This window comes from Acanthopagrus latus, chromosome 1 (assembly GCF_904848185.1).
Source record: "Acanthopagrus latus isolate v.2019 chromosome 1, fAcaLat1.1, whole genome shotgun sequence".
NCBI lineage: Eukaryota > Metazoa > Chordata > Actinopteri > Spariformes > Sparidae > Acanthopagrus > Acanthopagrus latus.
The window spans coordinates 32,132,435-32,151,313 of NC_051039.1; the positions used below are offsets into that span (position 1 = coordinate 32,132,435).

The window sequence follows — 18,879 nt, forward strand, 5'->3', positions numbered from 1 at the left end:
TTGGCCACATATGGCAAACTGGCATCAACCCAGGCTACTTTACAGCCGGGAATCATGGCCACATGCGATTCTGTGAGATCCTGCCTAACAGAGCAGAATGAGAGGGTTAGGCAGATGGAAAGAGAAAGAGAAGTAGAAGGAAGGAAATGAGGAGGCTAGCAGGAGGGAGACCTACATAAAGACAAATACACAGGGAGGGAGAAGAGAAGGCACTACAATGCATGGGTGGGTGTTCAATTTGATCCACTTGGATAGGCTTCTAATTTAAGCTGGAAAAATTAAAAACACTGTTAGTGATTGGCTGAGCTGTCTGCCGGTCAGGCCGATCCGGAGACGGGGGCGGGTCCCTCTGCCCCGTGCTTTACGAGGGCAGAGAACGAGCCCAGAGCAGAGTGTGAACAGCTGTCGTGCGGTCGCTACCCAGTCGCACTCAACCCATCCATTCAGTGACATGTTTACAACCCGGCTTGGTTTTCCCCACTAGAAATTGGAATGAAGCGACTACTCAGAGTTTTTGGGAGTTCCTGTTGCTACAGTGTGTGCGTGAGTTGCCCGCCGCGTCTTGTGTGACCACAGCTGGAGCACGAGCGCTGTTGTCGGTGTTTCACGAGCTTCACGAGCCGCGAGGAGAGAAGAGGTGTCTGCGCCGCGAGGACAGAGATGAGGAGACAGCAGCTCTCTGTGGCGGGCTTCATCCTCCTCTGGAAACTGTTGGTGCTCAGGTGAGACTTGCTTATAGGGTTAGGCTTAGATAGATCGATCGATCCAATTTCATGACATGCAAGTTTAAAAGGCTGCTTTTTACTGAGTCCTTACTCATACATGTATCAGTATTCAATTATCAGTGAAATACTCAATTTACTCAGTCTATTCATTTTCTGTTATGTGTTTTCTTGTTGAACTGAAAACAGTAAGCCCGTTATGTCCTTTCTCAGTTGGCTATACATTGTTATCACAATTCTTGAGGTAATTTATTCCTTATAGTGTATGGCTTAAAAAAACAGCTGATTCTAGATTGGCCTCATCTTTCTGTTATCTTTTTGATATTGATTTAAAACTTACAGAAAATTCAGGTTAGGTTGTACTTGCAAATATTTAACATTTTTCAACAGCCTAAGTTGCTTGGTGTTATTTTTGTGTGCTTACTTCTCCATCTGTGTGGTTTATGGCCAAGGTGGACTTGAAACAAGCCACACTCAAAGGATGACCAAGAAGGGTGACACACAATGAATCATAGCAAAGGGACACACAACAGCACACACTTTAGGACAGTCTCTCTACCAAGACTTCATGGTTATAATTCATAATATCGATATAAAGATAATGGGTCTGAAATATTGTAACATTTCATTTTGTCACCCAGTGCCAGCCATCTTAAAGTGAACAATCAAGATGCATATCGTCTATCGTGATATTGCCTGAAAATATTGCAATGTCATTTTTGGTCAGTCAACCTACAATTCAAACTATGCACGATCAAGGGTTTACAGTCAAGTAAGCAATAGTAAATATGCAATGTCTAGATAGATAGATGATAAAGTTGAATTTGAAGCTCACTGACCTACTGCTCAGCTGCCTCTGAATGTCAGAATCTGTGAAAGACTCAAGGATGTCTCAATTAATTTTGATTTAGATTTTTTCTTTCAATAACCTGGAACTAATCAGTCAATTATTAGGGGGCAAAATGCAAAATGAAGTGAAATACAAGAGGCACATAAATTTAATCTAGCGCTCTGACTCAGTGAGCTCCAGCGAGGCTGTCTGACATGCCTGACTGAAGTGCCCACTAGTTTCACATAGCTGTACTTATATCTAGACTGTGTCATTGTGTCGGCTCTGGAGAAAGTGACTCCCATGCTTTGAACTATGGGTGGACATTAGGCCAGCATAACTTATGTAGGAGTATGTTGGGGGGTGGCAGAGGTCATCCATCCATCCATCCATCCATTGTCTTTAACTGCTTTATCCCTTTTATGCGGTCGTGGGGGTTTGTGGTGGAGCCAATCCCAGCTGTCTCTGGGTGAGGGCAGGGTACTCCCTGGACAAGTTGCAAGCTCATCGCAGGGCCCTCACTGATGGCAGAGGCCACCATGCTGGGGGCCACATCAGGAGCAATTTGGGGTTCAGTATTTTGCCCATGGACACTTCAACATGCAGCTCAGCTCAGCCCGGAGCTGGGATTTGAATCAGCAATGCTCCGATCACTAGCCGACCTGCTGTACCCGCTGAGCTACAGCCACTCCCGCAGAGATCATCTGAGAGTTAATAAAAAAAACTCACCTAGTATTTTTTTAAACAGACATCTCGGGCCATTTGTGTCAAATTTTATGAACTTACTGGGAAGCGTGTATTCGACCCACGATGAGCTAACATATGCAGCCATAAATAATAACTATTACAGCAAGCCCAGCAAGTCAAAATGTGGTTTATCTTAAGGCTGCCTTATGAGAACAACATTATTGTAGATAACAACAAACATGTAAGGCACTGGAGATGGAGAAATGTTTTGTTTTTGTAATGTTTATGTATTAATTAGATTTTATTTTGTTGACTTCTGAAGTCTGGTTATTGGAAAGACCTTCTGAAAAAGTAGCCATGTGCAGTGATATAGATCATTAATGATGCATCGAGAATCATTTCGCATTCAAATAACAGCTGACTCTCAATCGAAACGACTCGTGCAGACAGCGAAGATTCACACCTCTACTGACTGGCAGCACATAGCCTCCTCCAGCTGGTGCACACACTTCCCCCTTGCTTACAGGGATGTGAGCCATCCTCCGACATGGAAGCAAGGTGTTTGTTGTTAACATGGTACAGTGAAATTATTTTACTACTAGAGAATCACACGTTTTAACTTACATTTGACTCTGTTGCCTTTCTGGAAGAAATGTTCCCACACTGAGCTTCTGTTAACATGCTTCACTTTTAAAAAAAAAAGTTTTACCCTTACTAGTGCATTGCCCGTAGGAAGTATGCATTCCTATAGAAAAGTGGGAGTAGCTAGGGAGTAAGTAGCTTTTTCATGGATGGCCAGATGAGGCTGTGTTTGAAGGTGGGACTTCAGGGATATAATTGTTCGTTTTTGACTACCATTATATTTCACCTACCATTTACCTTGCCTTGTTTGGTGTCATTATTTTCAGCACAACCTCACATATGTGACTGTGCAGTTATTTTTTCATTTTGACATACTATATTAACACAATGGATATAAAATCACAAAAAAACATAAAATCTGAGTAGGAAAAAGTTAGATTTTTTACTGTGAAAACCACAAATATGTTTAATGGATTAATTTTATTACTTAGAATACAAATACAAATTGTTGGCTGCTAAATTGTGCATACATTTTTGAAGTTTACAAAGTTATATATAACTATTTACATTTGAATGCAGGCAATGCCTCAGGCTCAGGTCTCCATCTGCCTACCACCAAACACTACATAACACACTAACTATACACTCCAAACACGCTATATGTCACAAATCTCTCAACTCTCAAAACTCGTTATCTCTATTGCTGTCTCTCTCACCGTCACTGTCTCACCCTCCCACAACTTCCCCCTATTCCTCAGCAACCAAATCATATGTTTTGCCATAATTTTGTGATTGGTTAGTGTGGTGCCTTTTTCCACCAATAGGAATGTGTTTTTTTAGCTTGCAAACACTTCCTGCTTGTGGACACTTTTGTGACAAAAGCCCGTTTTTACCGTTTCTTCCTGCACCAGACACAAAGCAGGCATGACGGCAATGTTCGCGAAAAAGCGAGGCAGACATTATTTACTGTAAGTCCGGTTTTGGACGCGCCAGCTCGTCCATCTCATTTAGTTTCATTTATCCACAACAGTCAGTTTAGATGCACAGAATGGAATGGAACCGCCGGCAAGATCCCGGTCCAGCTCGCACTGCTGCAGGTATAAATCTGCTTGTTTCTGAAGGTGTGTCATGGGGGTGGGCTCTGCAGTGATTGGATCTGGCTCGCACTTGGCTATGCTGGCTAAAGTTGACAGTGCTAGCGGAATTCATAAAGCATTTATGAAATAATTTATTAACAGAATCATTCTAGTCCAAACAAATCCAATGTTGCAAACCCTTAAACCACACTGCAGCCTTGTTGAAACTCTCAGGTCAGTCTGATCCTGATCTGCAGAGATATTTGAGGCACACATACACAGACACACACACACACACAGACAGACAGAGATTTCTTGCTTTTATAGAGAGATTGGAGTCATTAGTGAGTCTGTATGCAAATAAATCCACAGACCAACATGCGCAACCGGTCATGAATATCAGACGAGGTGGAAGGCATTATTAGAACCATATCACAAAGTTTCCTCTACATGTAATTGATTGCACACCACGGTAAACTAAAAGCCGCCACACCCTCAGAATAATTAATTAATAAATAGTTTGTTTTGTTTTTTAACCTTGTTTTTATGTTGTTTTATGTTTAGGCTATATTAATGTAAATTATTGTATGAAATGTGATTTTGGCACAAAATGTGGTGTTTTTCGTGAAATGTGACGCTACACTGCAAATAGCCTACCCTTATTTTGAAAAACCAACACCGGAACACCGGAGTCACTACCTGCCTGTGTAGCTGCGGCGCGCGAAAGACCAAGAGATTAGAGACAACACTCCGACATGGAATGAGAGAAAAGGGTGAAAAACAGGTACCCAAGCTAGGTTATATTAGATACAGTTTTGTTCAAAAAAGTGAAAACGATTCTAATGTATAAATGGATTAGGCTACAGAAAAAATCCTGAGTCAGGATAAATGTGTTATTGATTGGTTAATACAGGATACACATTATTTCTGTCATTATTTCAGAGAGATTCTTATTTTTATTTTATTTTTGTACCATTGACACTTGTTAAAGAGAGATTATTTTAGGCCTAATGAAGCATGTCGAGTCTTTGGTTATACAGTAGAGAGAGATATTATTTTGTTGTAGATTAATTTTTAACTGTAAAACTTAATTTTCTATTGATAGAGGAAACCCGTTACGTTTCAGATACATGTTTTGAACAGCATGACATAACGTTAGCTTAGGTAATGCCCAGGTAATTTTCTGCCATGACTCTTTTCTGGTTACATTTTTAGATGAATATATTAAACTATTTTCAAAAGAAGAGAAAGGTTCCAGTGGAAGAGAGTCAGGTAACCTTACATAAAGCAGAGACTCAATGTTCTTGACTTATTGTCATGATGTTATTCCCTCAAGTGAGTAGAAATGATAATGATGTGTACCATGATAAGTGTAGTATTTAGATATTCCTAACATTACCTGCGTGGTATTGGTGATGTGAATGAATTCAACACTTCCCAATATTATATTAGATAAGAGCGCAGGTAGAAGTAGTGCAGGAGGTGAGGTCATATATAGGCATCAGTATTAATTTGAGACTGTTTAATAGCCAGTTAAAAAGTAGTGGCATGTTAAAGTTAGGTTAGGTTATCTAAAAGTTTATCACACAAAACATACTTCCTGAGCTTAGAGCAGGCTTCAGCATAAAAAGCAGCTGAAAAGATCAAAGCCACAGCAAATCTTCTTAGGGGTCATGGATGGATTCAAAGACAAAATTTAACAGGCTTATAGTTTGTCATTCAATGGGAGCTGGACCGGATCTGCCTCCAGCTTGTCATTCCTGTATAATACGCAAAGTCTTTGTTTCTCCCTCTTTTCCCTTCCTGGTTGTTTCTCTGTTGTTTCTTTGTCTGAATGCAGATGGATTATGGTCACTGTCATATGGTACTTCAACAGTGGCTTTGCAGTAATTTATTATTCAGCAGCATTATCAGCAGGCATATATTCTGCAACTGTACATTTGTGTGCATATATGGTATGTTCAACATGAGCGATGACAGAAATGTATGTAACCACTTCTACTGTTTTACTGTGTGAGTGATCTCCATCATCTGCCATGTGGCATAAAGCTCAGTGTTAGGAGATATCACTTGTTTAACATCAGTCTCGTTAATCCCTCCTGCAGGTAGAATTGATCTAAACCTAATTCCCTAATCTTAATAAGTCTACCTTAATCTCAGTTCTGATCATTTAATATTATCTCTGTGGGTGACTAACCACAAAAATCATACATTTGATCATTAGAATGAGTGTACTGCTCTATACAGATTCAAAAGTCCTGTAGAAATCCCTGATTCAGAATTTAATTTAATTTAAGTTTCTTGCATAATGCAGTACATGCATGCACAGAAACCTGTCTCTCTTGAATGTTTTAGTATTTGCCTCTCTCTCATCTTTCCACTACAAGGGCATGTAAGCCTCTGGCCTCATGTTTTGTGGTATGTGTTTTCTGGTCTGCAAAATGCTGCTTGAGGACAAATTGAGGACAATAAAAACAGCTGAAAAACTGCCAGATTCAGCACATGAAATGTCGATCTTTTCCGTAAGAGACACACAGATTATGGCATCGATACAGATTTAAAAAAAAAAGTTAATAATATATTATGGTAAAATTACTTTGATATTATCATAATATAATCAGACAGTATGTAGTCACCATTGCCAATGAATATCTGACATGACAGAAATGTTTCCAGATGAGGTCATGTATTAAAGATTTATACATATCTGGTTTAGTCACATTCACCAACTTCCTAACTTCACCTCAGCACTGTCACCTTGAGTATAAATTATGAATGTCTCTGGGTTTGAACATTGTTAGAAACACAAAGGATAATGTAAGTACACCACTCAAAATGTACAACAAAGATCTAGCCATCTTGGACATTGAAATGGGGCCGTGTTTACCACGTACACCAGCAGAGTCTATATGAACACCCTTCTTATTCACGACCTCAGACAAGGAACTGAAATCTCAAAACGTATCAGTTGTGACTTGTTACTTGATGTTTTCAGAAGTGGCAGAGGCCAGGGAATTTCATTTTTCAGTGGATGGTATATTAATATATTGTAGCATCAGTTGCATAGAGTATGTTTGATATCTGAGGGAAACGATGACATTCCCAATGCCGATTTTTCCTCTTGACATTATGCCTTTGCATAGTGACTGTGTCAAAATAACGGTCTTTGTACCTAGGGTCAAGGATTGTTGACAAGTAGTAAAGCGGAACGGAGAAAGTGCTTCCAAATTGCTTGTTCACAGCTTCCAGTAGAGTGTTCTTTGCTGTGCGGACCCCATTGTCCGTGTCAGCTGCCTTGCTCAGCAAATGTTTCAGTGCCACAACAGAGGGAATCACGTCCACAGTAGTAGCCAAACGTGAGCTGATCTCCCTCGTTAATTGTTCAAATGGAGTGAGAAGCATGGTCATGTTTTCAACAAGGCCCAACTGATTTGCCCTGAGCAGACAGCTCATGATCTGCTCCATACACATCAAGTGCGCACTTCTGATCCAGTAGACTTTTCATCATATAAAAAGTAATATTCCATCTGGTTGTGACATCTTGTTGTAGCATCTTGGTTTTCATGCCCAACTCTTGCTGTATGCCTCAGTGGCGAGTTGAGGGTGGCGAAAATGTCCAACTATTTTCCCTTTAATAGCCACAGAATCAGAGATGCTTTGCTGGCTTAACACTCCATCATGCACTGCTAGGTGCAGCGTATGAGCCATGCAGCCCAGGCTTTTAACATTGCACTCATCCAGTGCCTTCTGCATATTCCATGCATTGTCATGAAGCACAACATGCACATTGTCTTCTTTACTTTTCCACTGAGCAAACATGCAGTCAAATGCGCTAGCGATGGCAGCCCCTGCATGCGATCCTGCAAACTCTTGTGCATGCAAAGCAGCTTTCTTCATTTCAAAGTAAGGCTCAACATACTCATCTGACTTACATCCGAACTCCATATACCCATAGTGAAGCTAATGTCAGTCACATTGTCCAACAAGTTTTGCATATGCGTGGCCACAACTTTGTGCAAAGCAGCAAGGGAAATGTCGGAAAAGATTCCGACTTGGAAGTTATGAAGGTAATATGCTCTATCAACCGTCAAAATCCTTGGTCCTCCATTATGGAAAATGGCTGGTCATCAAGAGCAATCATTTCCATTATAAATGCTGTAATGTCCAGATTGCTGGTAAGTCATCAGGCATACATAGTAATACACTTGTCTACATTCATGTAGGTGCATGGCTATCTGAGTGAGCCCCCCATCCCCAGAAATGAGAGCGCACTGCAGTATTGGAAAAGCAACATGTCTTGCTTACTTGCCCCGGCCAAAGCAGCATGCAAGTACCTTTTGGCTACATGTACAAGCGTGGACAGTGAACATCTCTTCTCTGCTGCATCACATATTGTTGATGAAGAGAAACAGGATCCAGTGCAAGAAAGCAGAAATACTTCTTTTTGTTAAGAAAAATCTGTCTTTGCTGATGAAGTAGGCCTAGACTATAACCTACAGTGTCAGGTGGAAACATTGTTTCACTGTTTGGGACATTTACTTTGAGTACATTGTGGCTGCTTTATGTTGGAAAATGTACAAAGACTACCATGTCTTTTGAGTCACAGTTATGTCACAGTTCCAATATTTTGATTTAGCATTTTTCATAGATGTATCTGAAATTGACTTGCACTGATTAGCACTAATTAAACATTGTTTAAGTGTTGGGACATTTACTTAAAAAATGTTTCTTCATGGATTTGAGTTTAAATGGAGTGGACTTGAGCTTAAAACATGTTTTGCAATTTAATAAATACCTGGTTGCCATGCATACTGGTTAGTTTGATATGGTAGCTTTGTCAGGATATTATTTTGATTTATGATCCTTTTTGTAATTCATGATCTGACCTTTCTCACAGGAGTTTTGTGAGTTGAGGGAGTTAAACTGTACTTTAATTTAGTTACACACTTGCTACAAGTTGTAAGGGTTGCTAAAAAGTAACACTGTTGGTTACTTGTGTTGTCTGGTAGCCCTGTAACCTTCTTATTTGGAAGTAAAACACGTTTTGAAAATAAAGGAAGACATTCAAAAAATGCATGATTTTCGGTCTGTACAAAATTTTATCATCTCAGAAACTTTTTTTTTTTTTTTAACAAATATCGATATTGGTAAATATTGGTTATCGGCCATGACAGCAATATTAATATCGGTATCTGCCAATCGGTGCATCCCTACTTTCCATGTCATAACCACAAGCTCACAAGTTCTTTGTGAAGGCAGCAAATGCCTGTCTTCTGTCTTCTGTAATTATTATTACGATAACTATAATGATATTGATCCATATGTTAATAAACAAATAAAAACATGATCTTAATATAGCATTGTTTTCCTGATTTACTGGAGAGTAAGAATCCCTCAGGTGTAATCGGCCATACTGATTACTGATACTGAGCGCAGGGATCCCCTCTCCTACAGTAGCTCACCGTTCTCACAGTGTGCAGAGATGCGTCTCTTGGCCTCTTGCTTGAAATCAGACCACTTTTTGATGAACTCCTCCAAAGTCTATGGCTCTAGCATGCAGCATTCACCCCTTCTGTCAGTTTCTGCTGTTTCACTTTGCTCATTTTGTTCTTAAAGCCAGAACCGATGCCGCTAAATGGTATTCTTTTTGTCTGTCAGTTTTATCAATTATTACTTCAAGTTCACAGTCTGTAAAATTCCACCTCCTGTTCTTCAACTGCTTCTTTGCTTCTAACATTTCTCCTCAACACTAAAGTGCATGCTGGTCCCTTGCAGGCAAACCAGATAACTGAGGGTTTGCTTAGAACCATTTATGGTGATTGTGGAGATGGTCAGATTTAGGCCTGCACAATATGAGGCAAATGTGCGATAACACTGTTCAATATTGCGAAGACGATATAACTTGCCGTAAATAAACAAATATTGAAGTCCGCATATTATTAACTATACAGTTGATGCATCTCTCCTGAATCCAGATTAAGTCCATATAGCAGTGTGATGGAGCAGTACCGTCACTAATTGTGGGCAGTGCATATGCACACACGCGCGGCATATTTCTCCGTGATGTCGCTGGCTGCAAGCAGTACACGCACAGACCTGTCCGACACATGGCTCTCTGACACACACACACTCACACACACACACACACACAGGAGTTAAAAACATGCCGTAATTCATTCCCTTAGAGCTGTCCCAAACGATTAATCGAGCAATTATTTTTTAGATTAGTCGACTAATCTAATGATTAATTTAATGTTACATGACCAACAAAAGTAACGTAGTAACTGTAACTGTCGTTGGTAACTTACATGAGGAAAAAATACCACAGTTGTGGGTGGAGCAGCGTCTGTCCTCCTGCCTGTCCTACCGACTGTCCTACCGACTCTTGGCATCTGTCACCGGCAAAAACCTTTAACTCACTGAAGTGGTTGTGTTGATAGAAATCACCGCGATGGTCAGCCCTCCCGACTGAGACCTCAGTGAACTTTCCCCCAGAAAACAGCCTCGTCCCTGCAAGTGACAGAGTCACACAGCGACCTGTTTACTGATGGCGATTATGTAATTATGTAATTTAGTGCAAAAAACGTAACTCTTTCACTTTCCAGGATGTTTAGGGGGCCTGGTTCTCAATCATGACACATCATAAATGGTCAGCGAGTTTAGCTGGTGGTGATTTAGTACCCACTCTCAATCTGACTTACACCTGTGAAATTTTTTTAGTTTCAAAAGTTTTCATTTACATTTGTTCTGAAGTCATTCTTATTCACCATTAACCATCCTTCCAAATGGAAGTTTTTAAGCTTAATATGTCATGAAGGCTTGTGTCAGCCTAAGGAGGATATCACAAAAGAAAGTAAAGATAGTCCACTTGCAAATCAGTTGTCCAAAGGCTACAGATTCTTTTATCTGATTTATTAGCAGAGTGGAATTAAAGCAGTATAAACATTAGCGCCAAAGGCCTGCCTCAGTGTGCTCTAATCTATTGGTTCATGCAGGCTTTATTTAACCAGCAATTCATAGCATGTGGCTCATAGTAACTCCACAATCCAGTTAAAACATTATAGCTTCGAACAAAGTCAAACATATTTACCATGCAGACACAAAATGTTAGCTGGTGTAATCCCTATGAGCAGCATACAGTGTAAATGATTCAATGTTCACTAAATACCAGAAAATCCTACCCAGAGATGGCACGTAAAAGCTGAAATGAAAGCAAATTTTAATGCATGCATATAAGTTCATTCTGTCCTAGTTTTTTTCAAACATTCCTACATATCTCTGGCCTTTACCCTGACCGTTATGTAACCTGAATAAGCCATATATTCAAATGTATATTGCGTCATTATTAACAAAAATATCAGAAAGTGTACAGCCATTTAAAGATTTGATTCTCAGTATAATTAGTAGGTTATTCAAGGCCAGAGCCAGATCTCATTCTCTTGGGGCAGGAGCCCACCCCCCAACTGGAGGGGGAATTCCACCGTTTTCTGGTAGAAAACCATGGCCTTAGACTTAGAGATGCTGACGCTCATCCTGACAGCTGCCCCAGTGCCTGGTGGAGGTCATTGACTGAAAAAGCCAGTAGAAACACATCATCTGTACGAAGCAGTTCTGAGGTTCCTAAATCCTCACTGCTTTGTTTGCTTTCTGCTCAGAGCCAGCCATCTCTGGAGGAGAGACGTGTGTGCAGAACAAGACCTCCTTGAAGAATAAACACCCAGAGCCACATCTGAATCTGCTCTATCTGGAGCTGTTTACTAACGGGAGGAGAGCAGAGAGACTACTTTTAAACGTTTTGGAATAAATAGTGGATTTATCTTTACTCCTGATTATCAACCTGACTGCAACTGTGCATGAGAAATATAACCATAAGAACACTTGTTACTGCTGAAGAAATTATGTGGCTGAAGCTGAAGCTCAGCTAAGTGGTGCTCTGGCTGGCTGGGTTATATGTAGTGATGGGGGGAGGCAATGGTGGTAGTCTCCACACCAAGTGAACATATGGCTGAAGGCACTAGTCGACCCCGTCCCTGTCACTGCACTGGGCTGTCCTAGGCTGTAATGCCAAAAATACCCCAGGGGTAGCTGGGAAATTTAGTGTTTCTGATGTATGCGTTAATGCAGCAGCTAATTAGTCTGAACAAGTGCTACAGCTGCAAATAGATTAGAAAGGCTGCATATTAACACAAGGGGAATAAATAGAAATAAAGAGGCAAGAACTGTCACCTCAAAGTGGAATCAAGCGTCTAAAACCCTTAAATGGAAACATCCACACGAGTTGTCTCATCAGGACTAAAAATGTATCAACCACATCAATGTGAGTAACGTAAAGTTGGAATTTATTCCTACAGAGGCCAATCCACAAAGGGTGACAATAATGGATTATTGATATATCTGAATCATGTGACAGTGCATACAGTATGTTTGTGCAAACATTTTCAGGCTTCTCAGTCGTGTAACTCTAAGTGCTGTATCGTGGGCAACTGGCCGTGTTTCAGTCTTGTAACACTCCTCCTGCTGGTTGTAGCTTGGCCTCTTGTCTGTCTGTCTGTCTGGAATCAGTGTGATCTGGGTCTCCCAGGAGGCTGTAGAAAAAATGTCTGATGCTTTTTATGTTCACATTCTAAAAGCCCATCATTTCCTGTCACATCCCTCCACCAAGAAGGTGATCAGCTGTTTCTACTCGGGTAGGCTAGTCTTCCTGTTTGCATGATTAAAATCCCCCTTGAGAAATATCCTAAATGTGGTACATTATGCAGTGATACATTATGCAGTTTTGAATCTAGCCAGGCAGAATGAACTGTGTTTGAGGTAACAGTGAAAGGGCCCACAGCGGATGATCACATATTCCAAATCTGGAAAGCAGTGGTTGGAAATTGCAGTTATGTCAGTGCGCCAGCTGATGACTGTTTTCTTACCGAGCACTGCATTGTCACTGACACAGAAGAGCCTTAATGATGAGTCACCAACAATTGGCCTAATTAAGTAGTGCTTTGGTGAAGCAGGGCACAGACATCCATTCATATTTTGAGCTGAATCTGGATGAGGCTTATATGGTTGTTTTTGACCAGAGATTAACACATGAATAGAAATCACCCATGCAGAATCAATTTTGTTCTGGTAGGTCTTCCTGCATGTCTCGTCAACAGTACAGAGGAACGCTTTCACCTCCAGATGGCCTGAATTGAGATTTGGTGTTTGGAGATTCTCATTACACCAAAAGCAACTATATATTACTAAATAATTTGTAACCCTGCAATTGGATTCAGCAGAAGCAACAGGTGCACAATGAGACTGACACTGTTGGAGAGTAGAGTTACAGCAGTTCAGAAAGTAGTACCAATACTATCACGTGTAGCTGTTGCAGATGAAAAAATGTCCTGTGAGAAACATGCTAAATGATTAAATGAGTTAACAGCACGAGAGGTGTGGAAATTTCTCGATTATAAGAGGCATCAGTATGTGGATGATCCTGCATCAATGTAGAGACAGAGCATTGTTGAGAGTCTATGTTGATTGTTGGTTGTCCGGCGTCAGCTTGAAAATAAAGTTAGGTTGTGATGTTGCTCCCATGCTTTGAGTTGTGGATGGACATTTGGCTGATATTATTAATTTAAGAGGTATGTTGGGGAGGCAGAGATTTCTGAGAGTGATAAAACAAACATCTCGGGGCTCGGTGTTAGATTTTGTGAACTTGCTGGGAAGCAGGAACTGAACAAGATTTCTACCTCACCACAATTACTAATCACTTTAGAAATTTCCACCTGAAGCTAACGTCTGCAGCCATAAACAATAACTGTTGCCTCAAGCCCAACTAATCAGACAAGATCTGAGGAGGCACTGTCAACTTTACCGTCCAACTCTGACAGATTACAACAAATGTGTAAGGCACTGCAGATGGAGAAATATTTTGTTTTTGTAATGTTTATGTACTGATAAGATGGAGCTTTTATTTTGTAGACTGCCATAGTCTAACTATTGGAAGGACGTTCTGAATAAAGGGGAATTCAATTTTTTGATTAACATTTTTTTTATTTTATATACTATTATAATCCCAAATTGGGAAATTCTTTTTTCCACTTACATGACACACAGGTGCGCACACCCACACAGACACACACAAGAAATGATGAAAAAGTAACCATGTGCAGGGATATAGATCATGGTGGATGCAATGAGCTGGTGCTGGTGGACAGGCGTCTCATGCAGCCTGTCCTGTCCAATAATAATATTAACGGCCTGATAATAATAATAATGATAAAGGCATACAAGGAAGAAACAAAGAAAGACAAGGGGTTGACCTTTAGAATTATATTTACAAAGTTAACTTATCCAATCAAGAGGACTGGTCCAAATAGCCATTTGGTCCACTTGATCCTCTCTCTCTCTCTCTCTCTCTCTCTCTCTCTCTCCCCCCTCTCTCTCTCCTCTCTCTGTCTCACTGTCTCTCTCTCTCTCTCTCTCTCTCTCTCTCTCTCTCTCTCTCCCCCCCCCTCTCCTCTCTCTCTCTCTCTCTCCCCCCTCTCTCTCTCCTCTCTCTCTCTCCTCTCCCCCCTCTCTCTCGCCTCACTCTCTCTCTCTCTCTCTCTCCCCCCTCTCTCTCTCCTCTCTCTCTCTCTCTCTCTCCCCCCTCTCTCTCTCCTCTCTCTGTCTCACTGTCTCTCTCTCGCTCTCTCTCCCCTCCCCCCCCCTCTCTCTCTCTGTCTCTCTGTCTCTCGCTCTCTCTCTCTTTGCCATATGTGCGAGGTAAATTAAGAGTCAAGAGAGCAAAAAATTATTTTTCTTCAAGAAATTCATGCTTCTGAGCCTGTCTTGTTGTATCCTATCGGTGCCTTTTAACCAACGCAAAGTGATCAACTTTTCATTCAGTCTCTTAGGCAACAGTAGCCTGTGTGTTGGCAAAAATAATAATACAGTACTTGCTCAATAAAATTTGTTTAGCCTATCAAAACCCACGTTACAACTTGAAATTAGTGTCGGCCTGAATTTTGTAAAAAAAAAAAAAAAAAAAACAAAAAAAAAGACAGATTATTTTTTTTGCTTTAATCCCTGTATTCATTTTTAATGACAGCTCAATGTCTGAACAGTCCTATTATATATATTGCTCACACTCATCCACACCCACAGATCATACACTAGAATAATGGATAGTTTTAGTTTCCTGCATGCTTGTTGTCATGCTCATTGGGGGGGTGTTACATAATGGTCGGGATAAACCAAGGTCTCCTAGGCACAGTCAGTATGGCCAGATGAGAAAGGCCTTCTCTCTGTCTCTTCATGTTGGGTTCATAGGGATGTTTTATTGCATAATCAGAGCACTAGCTATAAATAATTCTGTCAGCACTTCAACCCAAACCTCTCCCAGACAGACTTGGGCTTTTAGCATCTTAGTCGCAGAGAACAGGTGATACATTTTATATATGTGCAGATGAATGATGATGCTAAATCCTGTGGGGTCTGTCTCAGAGTCTAATAGAGTGAATGTACTGTACCAACTTCACAAATAAAGTTTGGAGAAATTATTTTTGCTGTTTCCTTTAAAAGGAAAAATCTAACATGATATAAAGACTAATAATTGAACTCTATGTTCACGTACACACTCACACAACTATGCCAATGAGCTACCATGCTAAATGCAGGGATCAGTATCTTGCTCAAGGACACTTCACCTTGTGGAGGCGCTGGAGATCACAGCTCAACTGCTCTACCACCTGTGCCTAACCATTATAAATCCCATGCATGTTTCAATATCTACATAACTTCTGATTGCTTCCACGTACAAGTCTGGTGATGGCTTACAGGGTCCTAGCTCTGTTACACAGCCAGTAGACAATTGGAGGGGACATCCCTCTCTTTACACAAATGTCAATAGGATATAATGATTAAATGAACATAATCAGTTATTCTCTCAGAAGCCTGTGGTTCCAGATGGGTTTTGTTCGGGGGTGTAGTGGTACACACAGAGGAGCCCAGGGATCCAATAACAGACAAGCTGGTCCTTTCTTCTTTAAGTATGATCCCAGTACTCACTTTATATTGTAGCATACTACATTGTAGTATTTTTGAAAATTGCAGTTATGAACTCTAAAGGAAAGCATTCATTCCGTGTCCATTTCATGTTGTATTGCAATAAGCCTAGAATGATCATATACCTAAAAATCAGACTCAGAATCAGAAATTTTGTCACAGCAGCGACAGAATATTACAAAAACAGAAACATATTCGAGAACAGGAACAATAGTAAAAATAAGCAATACAATTAAAAAGGGAAGAAATAGATATATATACATATTTACATGATATAGTGCAAAATTAAGAGCAGTTTTTTGTTTTGTTTTGTTTTTTATACATAGATATTACATACAGATAATGAATATGGGTGTTAAGGAAATTGACCAGATCCAGTGCAAAAACAGAGGTGACCTTTGTGCAGACATACTGCACAGTGCAGGGTACAGGGTGAGGTCTAGAGGCTATTGGGAGCAGTGCTGGTTGTAAAGTCTGACAGCAGCAGGAAGGAAGGACCTGTGATACCTCTCCTTCACACACTTAGGGTGTATCAGTGTATTGCTGAAGGAGCTGCCCAGTGCTGAGATAGTGTCCTACAGGGGGTGGGACTCCTGCACCAGCAGAGATGACGGCTTGTAAAGTGTCTATCTATCTATCTATCTATCTATCTATCTATCTATCTATCTATCTATCTATCTATCTATCTATCTATCTATCTTGTCCATCATCCTACACTCTCCCACCACCTGCACTGAGTCAAGAGGGCATCCCAGGATGGAGCTGGCCTTCTTGATAAGTTTATCAAGTCTTCTCGTGTCTGCTCCAGCAGACTACTTCCATAGAAAATGGCTGATGCCACCAGAGAGTCATAGAAAGAGGTCAGGAGTGCCCCCTGTACTACAAAGGACCTGAGCTTCCTCAGCAGATGGACTCTGCTCTGACCTTTCTTATATGGAGCTGCAGTGTGATCAGTCCAGTCCAGTTTATTGTTCAGGCGAACTCCCAGGTACTTGTAAGATGTCACCATCTCAATGTCTGTTCCCAGCATGTTCACCTGTATGCAGGGTTGTTTGTGCCTGCGGAAATCCACCACCAGCTCTTTGGTTTTCCCGGCATTGAGTTGGAGGTGGTTCCGTTGGCACCAGTCCACAAAGTCCTGAATAAGTTCTCTGTAGGCTCTGTCGTCCCCGTCCCTGATGAGGCCGACAATAGCAGAGTCGTCTGAGAACTTCTGTAGATGACAGTGAGGGGATTGGTGGTAGAAGTCTGCAGTGTACAGGGTGAACAGGAAAGGGGCCAGGACCGTTCCCTGTGGGGCCCCTGTACTGCAGATTAATGTGTCCGACACGTAGTCCCGAGTCCTCACATACTGTGTCCAGTTAGTGAGGTAGTCCAGGATCCAGGATGTGAGGTGTTGGTTCACCCCTGCGAGCTCCAGCTTGTCCCCCAGGAGTGCAGGCTGTATAGTGTTGAAGGCACTGGAAAAATCAAAGAACATGATCCTCACAGTGCTTCCGGGTTTCTCCACATGAGACAGTGATCTGTTCAGGAGGAAGATGATGGTGTCGTCCATTCCGATGCCAGGTTGATATGCAAACTGGAGAGGGTCCATAAAAGGACCCACCAGATGGCGGAGATGGACGAGGGCCAGCCGCTCCAGGGTCTTCATCAGGTGTGAAGTGAGAGCAACTGGTCTGTAGCTGTTAAAGTCTTTTGGGTGAGGGATCTTTGGTACATGTACCACGCAGGAGGTTTTCCACAGCAGTGGCATTTTTCCCAGCTTCAGGCTTATGTTGAATATATATATTCCACAATCCTGCACAGCTGGTCTGCACAGGACTTGAGGAGCCTGGACCTGATCCCATCTAATCCCGTAGCCTTCTTCACCTTCATCTTCCTCAACTCATTTCTCACCTGGAGAGATGAGAGTGACAGAGTGGAGCAGCAGGGCTGAGTGTCGGATGTGGGGGAAGGGTGAATGTCGGGGGGCAGTGGGGGTGGCCTGTGACATGAAAGCCAAGGAGAGGGGGGTGGAAGAGTCGTTCACCCACGCCTGATCCCCCACAGCCTGGGAGTCTGGAGTCCTCTGCCCTGAGATGGTTTTAAGGCTTTTCCAGACTCCACTGACGTTTCTCCGCTGCAGCTGGTTCTCCATCTTCCTCCTGTAGCTGTTCTTCCCCTCCCTGATCTTCTTCCTCAGCTCCTTCTGCACAGCCTTCAGCTCCTCCTTGTTTCCTGACCTAAAGGCCCTCTTTTTCGCCTTAAGGAGAGCCTTTATGTCAGGATTAATCCAGGGTTTGCTGTTTGAAAAACATCGTACAGTCCTGGTGGGTACAGTGTTATCAACACAGAAGTTAGTGTAGTCCGTTATGCAGCCTGTTAAGCTGTCGATGTCCTCCCCTTGAGAAACACACAGTTCCTCCCACACCGTTAACTCAAAGCAGTCCCTCAGAGCCTCCTCAGAGACTCCTCAGTCCATGCTTTAACTGTGCGTGTTTCCACTGGTTGCCTGTTTACGAGGGGCTTGTACACAGGCAGAAGATGCACCAGGTTTTGGTCAGATCTTCCCAGGGGAGGGAGGGGGGATGAGTTGTATGCCTCCTTGATGTTTACATACAATAAGTCCAGTGTTTTATTGTCTCTGATGTGGCAGGTGACATACTGTGTGAATGTGGGCAGAGTGGAGGACAGAGAGGCATGATTAAAGTGCCCAGATATGAGGAAGAGGGCCTGTGGGTGCTGTGTCTGCAGTGAGCTTGTGACTATGTGAAGAACATTGCAAGCTGCATCAGCGTCAGCAGAGGGGGGATGTACACAGTGCAAACAACTGATCAGTGCTGATACTGAACGCTAATAAAGGAAGGACATGACAAGTTACCATTAGAGACTGAGATTTGATTTGGACTTGCAAAAAAGACTTGAGTGAGTATCTCTGGTGAGTGTGTCTTGTGTGTGTGTGTGTGTGTGTGTGTCT

General features: G+C 41.8%; 1 protein-coding gene across 4 annotated transcripts in view; it reads left to right on the top strand.

The window, feature by feature from the left end:
• The first annotated feature begins 372 nt into the window (after nucleotides 1-372).
• The window catches only part of glra3 (glycine receptor, alpha 3), a 114,141-nt gene continuing 95,634 nt past the window's right edge, over nucleotides 373-18,879 (top strand). For 2 of the 4 annotated variants that reach the window (XM_037110016.1, XM_037110022.1), the window contains exon 1: nucleotides 373-722. In XM_037110016.1, coding sequence (XP_036965911.1) covers nucleotides 661-722 — 62 coding nt within the window. In that variant the 5' untranslated portion in view covers nucleotides 373-660. Of the gene's footprint in view, nucleotides 723-18,805; nucleotides 18,828-18,879 lie in introns of those variants that run through there. The other 2 variants (XM_037109982.1, XM_037110009.1) reach the window with 2 other exon arrangements.